At 32.9% G+C, this 10484-nt stretch overlaps 1 protein-coding gene across 1 annotated transcript in view; it reads right to left on the bottom strand.

The window, feature by feature from the left end:
* LOC110449242 overlaps positions 1-10484 on the bottom strand; it is a 53723-nt gene that overhangs the window by 24596 nt on the left and 18643 nt on the right. Inside the window, exons 12-14 of the mRNA XM_021495986.1 lie at positions 9362-9460; positions 8840-8989; positions 7839-7957 (exon numbers count right to left, since the gene is read on the bottom strand). Coding sequence (XP_021351661.1) covers positions 7839-7957; positions 8840-8989; positions 9362-9460 — 368 coding nt within the window. The remainder of the gene's footprint in view (positions 1-7838; positions 7958-8839; positions 8990-9361; positions 9461-10484) is intronic.

The following is a 10484-nucleotide window of genomic DNA, read 5'->3' as shown; positions in this document are numbered from 1 at the left end:
TGTTACACTACAATAGTTATATGATGTAGGTATGTTACACTACAATAGCTATATGATGTAGGTGTATTACACTACAATAGTCATATGAGGTAGGTATGTTACACTACAATAGTTATATGAGGTAGGTATATTACTATACAATATATATATATGATGTAGGTATACTACATGATCCTTAAAAGTATCCGACGACTCCCATAAAATACAATTCTCATCAATAAATTGTTCAAAGGTAGCACTCTCAACATCATCATGTTCATCCATGTCATCTTCTGTAAGTAAACGAGTGATAAAGTTCATTTACCTACACATTACATAACGTAGTCGTGTACGTGATGCTCAGCACTACAATATAATCAGCGGTTACATTGTTACTGTGCATATCATTATATTAACACAGTGTGCAGCAAAAGTCTCTTCATTAACAACTCCATAAATTCGATTCAATTGGTGATTTTTTGACCTGTGAACTCCTGATCGTTTGAGATATTGAGAAAAAAAATATTCTTTGAACCATATATATTTCATATAAAGTACCAGAAGAAAGATTCAATTACTGATATGTCTTATTTCTGTTTAGTTGTTGACAGTTTTCCTATGTCAACACTGTGAGGTTTAGTGCCTTTGAAATGATATATACAGAAATACGGTTTGTGTGCATGTAAACTATTTTGATAATGTGTATAATTTTAGGAGTGCTTTCTTTGTATTTGACACATGTAAAAGAAAGACACAGTGCAAAAATTGTGATAGAAATATTAAGTTTCAGCTTCAACTGCTTGACGAATATAGATATAGATATACATTTTTTCTGTTGAAGGATGTTTTATTCTACCCAGTTGTTTAAATATGTACCAATACAGTACACTGGGTAAATATTTATTCGACTGGCATCCTTTCTTGGAGTGCAGAGTCTTTTATATCTGACTAGATCCTCCCTTGAACACCATGTCTGTTTGATCCTTTATACTAGCTGTTCCAGTCTACCCAGTTGTAAATGTATACATTATTGGCAAGTTTAATGTTTGATAAACTGGTGTCTTTCTAAGGAATTTCAGAGCTCATCATTTGCTATGTTCTTCAGGAGATATTTGTAAGATTTCATTGTTATAGTTCAGACCTTTTGCTCAGGGTCATTAAAACAACTGGGAAATACGGATCTGTTTCAATCCAAAAACATGTGTGCTCAATGCTCTTTATGTAAGCAATAGGACAAGTTATAAGATTGCTTGTGTTTGTCAATAAGAAATATTTCTTTCCTTAAGATTTCGGAATGAAAGGAGAAAAACACATGAGGATTATATGTTTTGTTTGCATGTTAAAGAATGTGATCGCAAACTTTTGTAAATTCCATTTTAATTTTCTCAGAATTTGTTACGTACATTGCAAATGCTTTAAATGTAGCCCACTGTTTGTATATTTGTGAAAATATTTCTAACTACAAGCTTTCAAAATGTTCAAGTGAAATATATATGTTATTTAAGAACTGTTTTAATTATATAGACAAGCTTTGATAATCCACTTACCCACCTTCATTTCCAGCAAAAGTCGCTAGATTTCGTGACACTGGCTACTTAGCGATACAACAAGAGTACTGGAGACTGGATTAACTAAGCTCCGTTTTTCTGTAGCATAATTTCTATTTAGAGGAATCTCATCAATTACAAAAAAATGCTATTTACATGATAATACGAAGGAAATGGTTTCATTTTTTTTAACTTTAGGACACCATAGTGTTTACAGAAACATGATTCATTATGGATGTACTGTAATGTATGGCTTTTGTTTAATGAACTCTAAATCCTTCAAAATCTGAAAGAATATCCCTAAGAAATAAAATATATGTATATTTGGGATCTGATTTGATGAGTACTCAGCCCTAAAATCCAGATTTTATATCACCGCCATATTTGTTACAGGACAAATTTTACTTGTATCAGACTTCTTAAGCTAACTAATAAATGACATCCTTTCGTTACGAAATTTAAGTTTAATGAGGGTCATCATGTTTTATTGGGGTCATTTTAGGTACGAGAACATTTAAGTTTTACTTTTGATATGCATAATCAGACAAACTCCTGTGGACAGTGTTTCAAGTTATTATCTTAATGTGTTAAATTGCTATTGAATCTTGATGTACCTGAACGCTGACCTTTATATTTCGACAGAAAAACAAAGTATCCCAGACTTCAGCTGCCCTGTCAGTAGGTGTTCAACCTTATACTTTTTATTGTAAATTACCGAATAGGGTTGATATTTTCTGTTTACAAAAAATTGAAATATGTGAGTTTTTCTTCAGTCTTATTAAAAGTATATAGAGATAAATGATTTTATGAAAAATGAATTCAATTAAAGTTCAAGACCAAATGTAATAATTCATCACAAAAAGAAACAAAAATGTGTAATTTTGAACCTTAAGTTATTATGAAAAATTGGGCCTAGTTTTTAACAGCCTTTTGTAATTTCTATATAGATTGGTTATTTTTATGTAAAATCATCTGCAATAATGTATCCCTCTCACACCTCAATTTTGACACTAGGTTTGTAGTTCCTTATAATATAAAACGTCTGTACCTGAAACATCATTTAATCCATACCTTATAATAAACGTGTTAACACTTCAATTATTCTGTCATATAATGAAATATACATTGCGCATTCATTACAGTGTATTGTATTATGAATATTAACATTCTGATTGTCTTAAAACCTTTATTAAAGATTTATAATAAAATTGAAATGAAAGTGATAATATTTTGTTTTCTTTGTTTTCTTTTTACAGCTGCATCTAGGCTGAGACAAAAATATTTTTGATGTCTATATAGCTTTAATACAATGAATAATTAACTCCAAAAATAAATCTGCTTTAGCCAAGATTTGTAACATAGTCAAATGTGACATGGATTAGTTCTTTGTCAGGGATAGAAATAGTGTTTATTTATAAGCGTAATTCAGTAGCATGCCTAGAGTCAATATAATTTCTGTAAAACTGGGTAGTCTTTGTAGTTTTACAGACTCATTAACAAAACCTCAAGATAACACTGGTTTGCTTATGATTGTCCAACGATTGCTACATCCCAGTACAAAACGCAGCTTACAATGAACTGAAACTTTTGATTTAATATATTTATATCAAAAGAGACCAATCTACAAATAAGTTTCTGAAAAATACAGTTAAGTGTAGACTATCATTTTCACATTGTGCACTAAGTGCACAAGAAAATTCAAATTCAAATTCAAATTGTTTTATTACTTTAAGAAAAAGAGCTGTGTCACACAAGGCTTGGACTACAGGTACACTAACAATGAACTACACCCCCTTCAGGGTTCCTTGTGTGATGTGAGGGTCAATGGTTTTAGTCGCCAGCTACTGTCCGTAGATCGTCGGTTTTTTCTCCAGGAACTCCGGCTTCCCCCACCACCAAAACCTGGCACGTCCTTAAATGACCATAGCTGTTGATAGGACGTAAAACACAAACAAACCAAACACTGTTTTTAGTTCTGTAGTGTTTTCACCACCCTCGTTCTCGCGTTGAGGACGTGGCATTACTTGAATGTGAACACGATTTACTTGGCGAGTGTCTTTACCCTTCTGGAATACTTGGTCTTGTTCATGTTCTTTTTCAATGTCTCCATGAAAATCTTCATATTTGGCCTATTTTTTATCAATCTGGTGTTCAAATATCAGTTTTATTGATACTTAATCTTTTTGATTTACTAAACAGATCTAATTGTTGTGAAATTCTTTGAGGCGTTCATTAAAAATATTGTTTCAGTGCATATCGCACTTGACAGATGTTCGTTTGTATCTTTCAATCGCAAACATTTGTGCTCTTTACATGGAGATATACAACTTTAAACATTAGATGTTTATTAAGTTTTTATATCTACCATGAAAGAGGACAAATCTTTTCAAAATTTACTTCATGGACATCATTTGTTAACATCATTGGCATATATTAAAATAACCCCATGGCCTTGACGACTGTTGTCATGACGTCAAACAGAATCAAACTGCAATTCACAGAGCTACAAATACCAGTGCTTGTCTTTGCCACCTCTTCAATTTTGATTAACGATTTCAAAATTCATGTCTTCCATAAAATTAATACTGCAGTAATTACTTGTGATATGGTGATGTTACAATGGACGCCGTGTTATTCGTACATCGGGTCGACTTTCAACATGGGCCATTAACCTCAAGTGTCTTTTCAATGGAATGTTACGGCAATCTGACACTCCACCCGCTCACATTATACTGACAACGGGCGAACCAGCCATTACCAACATCCATCTAAGCTGTCTCTGTCAGGGGACAGAACCCATAACCTTCCTCGCTTATTTGAACGCTCAACAACAAAGCCAAAAGGCGAGTTGAAATGAAGAGAGAAATATTATCAACGATAAGTAAGAATCTTATTTAACATATGTATTTTTTTATTTGATACAAAGCATGTGTAAAGTTGTTGACAGATTGGATAAAGCTATTACCATAAGTTATGAATCCTAACATTGGAAGACGGAATGATTTTATCATGATAAATATAAGAAATTATATGAATGTTTATAATAGTTTTTGGATTTTCATGGTATGCATGAATATATTGATAAGAACTTTGTTTTAAATCGTGTATATATTTACTTTGTTGTTTCTATATGTTGCAGTCAATCTTGCTGCGTTATTTATATATATATATATTGAAATGAAGAGAGAAATATTATCAATGATAAGTACGAATCTTATTTAACATATGTTTTTTTTTTTTTATTTGATACAAAGCATGTGTAAAGTTGTTGACAGATTGGATAAAGCTATTACCATAAGTTATGAATCCTAACATTGGAAGACGGAATGACTTTTATCATGATAAATATAAGAAATTATATGAATGTTTATAATAGTTTTTGGATTTTCATGGTATGCATGAATATATTGATAAGAACTTTGTTTTAAATCGTGTATATATTTACTTTGTTGTTTCTATATGTTGCAGTCCATCTTGCTGCGTTATTTATATATATATATTAAATATTTTCGCTGATCATGTCTCGTTGATTGATGCTATTTCACGGTCAGTATGGCATGCCATTAATTTGGCGTAACGTTAAACTTTGTGACGTCACACATGAATATGACTTCATGTCTTGCATATATATGTTAGTCAGAGAAATCAAATTACTGGTTTTATTTTGTAGTGTTGATTTTTAGATATAAAATACATGTATATAAATTGATAGTGAATTAAAATCAATCATTTGAATTTGTTCTTAAAAGATATTCTACGTTATTATATTTCAACTCTCAGCTCTGCTCTGCTACCTTAATGAGTCAATATTCATGAAAGTAAGCCGAGCTAAAAAATAAGCCATCATTTTGAAGAAATATATAATGTAATCGTTACAGTCAGACATTTATAAATATATATTAAAATATTCAGTTGAAAGATTTTGATGCATAAAAAAACACAATTGAAAACCTTTTTTTATGATGGTAAAAAGAGAAGTTACTCGGGATCTTTCCAGGTACGGTGAATGTATATAGAACCTGAAGTAATCCCAAAGTTGTCAGTTCCAAACAACTTTCAAGCTAGATATAAATCTAGTATCACGAATATAATAAAATTACCATGGCAAGAACTGTAGTGTTTTAGAGAAATCTGTTGAAAAGAAAAACACCATAATTGCACTTAAAGGCATCCGAACTCCAACGGTTCTTAGTCATTCACTGTTTGAACATCCAGCTTAAGAATATTCCACAGTCCTCCCTTCTTTTTCAACTTCTGAAAAAAGTAACAATAAATGTTTTGCATCAACCGCATTGAATATAAAAATAAAGTAAATAATGTATAAAGATATATCCAGAATTATTGCTGAAATAGAAAAAAATACAAACTAAGTGTATGCTGAATTCAAAATCACGAAAAGAAAACAAGAACGAAGGAAACTCCAAAATAGAAGGAAAGACAACATAAGAAACAGATCACGTGACAGTTAAGTACTTGTTTGTGCAGTACCTCCAAGGTCTTTATTCGCTTGTTGAAGTTTTCCGTGGTGTCCATTAACTCTTGGTCTTTACTGACATCCTCCATACAGAAGGAGACGTGTATGGACTTCAAGTGTTTACAGGAACCTGATCAGAATAAATATATAGGTCTGACTCAGATATGCGCACAATGTTTTTGGCAAATACAAGTCTATACAATGGTATTCTAAAGTTACGATATATCTTCGATAAGCAAGTTAGATATTTTGTGGCACTAAAGACAGGCGGAGGGTTACATGTATACATGTAAGTAATGGCATGGTAATTTAATACAACAGTGCACGTGATGGGCATAGTTGAAGCATACTACATTAACTAAAGAGAAAGACACTTATAATGCTTACTGTAAAAGTGCAGCAAAGCCTTGTCTGTGACAGGAGTGTGATTGAAGTCCAGCGAGCGCAGGTTCTTGAGTCCCTTTCGACACATCGCCACGGCGACATCCTGCTCAATATCAACACAGCCATGCAGGGATAGACAGTACAAACGCTGGCAAGATTTCGCTGTAACACAGGGAGAATACTGCCATTGCATTACAAAATAGATGAAGTTGTTGTGTGAAGTCATAAGTCCATGATTGTATGCTCTATAAAGCTTTGAAGTTGCAGTATACAATAAGGTATATAATTTGGCATTTTTGTGGAAATACACTCACTCATACTGTGTTTATTTTCAATGTTTGCCGTCGTATTAAATTTGGTGAATAAATTTAACACAAGAGTTACAAAAGTAGCAGCTGCTGTGAAAATGACCCGAGAGTGTATAATATATAGGTATGCCATTCATAGAATTGCTAAGACATATATTGCTAAATGATCACCTTCGAGACCTTTATTGCACTTCTGATATGAACACCGTTCATTTATTGGCTAAGACTGGTCAAATGATCTTTTGTGAAATTTTATTCCGTGTCAGATAAAAACGCAAACCACAAATTTTCTTAGATAGGTTATATAATGGTCTATTACAGCCGACCAAGGATATCATCTTTACATTTTCCAAGACAGGTAGCATGCGACATTCACTCCAGTGCGACAGGAACGCTATCAATGCATCACTTAAACCATTCAAATATTGATCCTATACCATTCATATGAAGCTTTATCGCAACACGGACTAAAACGTCCTCAATCCATGGACTGAGACCGGCTAGACAGGCAATGGAGATTTTAAACTTTGCCGATAAAAGCACGTCTTATTTTACGAACCCTGCTGTTCGTATATATAACTGGTTAATGCTATGTCAAATATGATGTTCACAAAAAAAAATTGTTGCCGCAACTTCCCATCAAAGTAACAATGGAGTTATGATTCGACAGGTTTTGGAAGACAACAGAGAATGTGATAGCCACAGAGCTGATTTTAAAGCTAATTATTTCGCGATGATGACAACTGTGTGTTTGGAATCAGGCTACATGTACCATATGCTTTGGTGACCCCTTGTCCAGATTGTTGCCATTGGCTTCCTCAATATCAACATTCCGGAATTCCAAGGTCTAACAATGTCCGATACTTAATTATGATTTTCATTAATGAAGCCTTTTGACAGATCGTCGTTTCAATAAACGCTTAACATATTACTTGTCTCAGAATGTCTCTATAGACTTATATGGAGTAAATACAAACCTATATATAGGAGACTCGGCGTCTGACTTGATTAATTCATTCTGACCATACGTAAAGCTGAGGCGCTGGGGATCAATTTTAGTGTAACCGTATACTTATCAACAACAAAAACGCAGGATCATTCTAGAAATTTATGAGAAAATTCAGTTGCAACATTCAGACTACCTACCTATCAGTACGAATCCGTTAACATCTAACTGCTGGCCTCCAATACACAGGCGATCCAACTCCGGTAAAAACTGGGAAATTATCTGTAGGCATTTATTAGTAAACTTTTCTGTGCTCACACTGAAACATGGAACAAATGTAATTGAAGTAGTTCAACCGGCCTATATAGATATATAGATATAAAAAAATGATCTGAAAATCAGATCGTTCTTTTTATATCTATATAAAGAAATAAAATTGTTACAATATAAATATGAATACCGAGATGGTTATTAGAAATATATTGATAAGTTGGGATTTTTACTCCTGCCTTACATTTTATCGTTAACTCTCAGATATTACAGGTTCTTGACTTTTGCTAATTTCCATTTACAGTAGTGAGTAAAGGCTAACAGCAATAGACCCTTAATTAGAACCTATAATACATAAGGAAGTTTTTTGACATTTAGCAATATGTTAACCGTTTTGAATCATGAACTGAGCTTTGCCTATGACCCACTTGGCGATTAGATGGGTTACACATACAAATCATTTGATTACGAAGCTAAATTAAAATACTTCCTTTGTAGTTCTTACATCCTGCTAAGCCAACATCGAAGTATATACAATGTATGTATATATATATAGATATTAGTGTCAAACTTGCATTGTGACAAAGTCGCAAACATGTTGAAGCCAATTGTCTGTGATGTAGGGTTATAATAATATACATTAGTAATTATTCTATGTTTCATGAATATGACCCGGTCAAGATATATATATCATAGTTTTTTTTGCTTCATTATTTGACTAAATTAATAACGACCTCAGTATAAATACTCAAAACAAAAAACTTGGTGCTATCCATAAAGTTGTCTTGAGAACTTATATTTACCAAGTTTTTGTTTATCACAACATCATGTAGGAAATCTCCTTATTTCCGTTTTCTGGTAGCAGTGGCTAAGCAGAGCTACATAATGACCATCATTGGTTAAATGGCAGTACATAGTCTCAAATACTTACCATGGGTACAGGGGAGCAATGTCTAAAGATCGTATGAGTCCACACCCAGCTCCTAAAGCCCACAACACATCAGCACCCAAAATATGAGTGTTGCTATGGTAACAAACGTTTTGTAACATTCTGCTATAGCAACTGGCTAACCACATACATCTGCAAAAAATTAGATGTTTATAACCTTAAAAGTAATACCGAGAAGCCACCAAACCAAACCAATCCGCCCAACTCGAATAGTTTTACTGGTATATGACCTTTAAGCATATTCAATGTATAAATATGAAGTATGACAATGTTCAAAATATGTATGAAGATATTTGAATCCGAAGAACATCAATCACTACAACATAAGCAATACAAAAAAACTAGAGTTAAGACTTATGAAATGACCATTCTTCTAAAAACTTTAAATTCTTGAATGAGCTTTAAGGCAAAACAAGTTAACAATTATCAAGCTTATTACCAAACTTAAATCATCTGAATCAGGAAATGGTCCTTCATTCAGTCTTCAGAGACTGGACTACCTACTTGTCTGTGAGTATGTGCGGACAGTTGATGATGATAATGGATTTGAGACTTGACTCTGATACTTGTAGTAAACATTCCAATCCGCCTTCAAGTGATGCTCTTTAAGGTAAAATATTCAATTATTATTTTGTTTTACATTTTAAATCAAAATGATGTTCTAACGTAACAAAGACATTTACTGTTGCATGAACATCCTTACTTCTTATTTATGAAATTTCACTATGTCATAGTTTTTTTAAAGATATCTGTTATCTCAGGAAAGCAAGCAATTTAAAATATAACAGTCACTACAAAACCTTTTATCGCACTGTCTGGTATACATAGTTATCACTAAGTATATAAATACACTGTCCATGTGGCTATAACACGACATCCCTCACATCTATACTGTTCATGTGGCAATACAACACTACAATACATAATCTGTTGTGACTCTCACGGAAGCCCCTTTGAATATAATGACCAACATCTATTTTGGTTTTCACACAACCTCATATACATACAATGGCCGACATTTTGACCATATCACAATAATTCTAGATACATAATCGATATTGACTTTCACACAACCCCCTATATATACAATGGCCGACATTTTGACCATATCACAATAATCCTAGATACATAATCTATCGCTGTGACAATACTTTAACACAACACCTCCTTACAAACCCTGTTCTACAAACTGATCACAAGTATCATCCTTAACATGAAAAAACAATTCATGATATGTGACAATGTAATTGCGTTTGATAGAAAATGCTAATTCGAGCTGGTTATAATCTGAACGAGGGGTAATCCATTTCTCTGTATTCGTAATATACATATCTACCTACTCTTAAAAATCACCCCGACCTCGACATCAGTTACGAAATTTACACTCTACAAATACGTAACCAATACTAAATCACTTTTTGTTAATGGACTTAACCTCAAAAATAACGCGGCAGCCAAAAGTTATTAAACTCAATATAAAATTCGTAAGAAAACTACTAAACTACGTTATATATTCTCATACTTACACTCTGACTATGAATTTTGAGGTGGTATTTATAGAAAAATCTAAACTTCATAGCTTTTGGAGAAAATAACTACAGAACGCGTCAGTCACGCAATCACTACA

This window comes from Mizuhopecten yessoensis, unplaced genomic scaffold (genome assembly GCF_002113885.1).
Source record: "Mizuhopecten yessoensis strain PY_sf001 unplaced genomic scaffold, ASM211388v2 scaffold4535, whole genome shotgun sequence".
Classification (NCBI taxonomy): domain Eukaryota; kingdom Metazoa; phylum Mollusca; class Bivalvia; order Pectinida; family Pectinidae; genus Mizuhopecten; species Mizuhopecten yessoensis.
The sequence above is the reverse complement of the archived record's forward strand: the minus strand, read 5'-3'. Positions and strand labels throughout refer to the sequence as shown.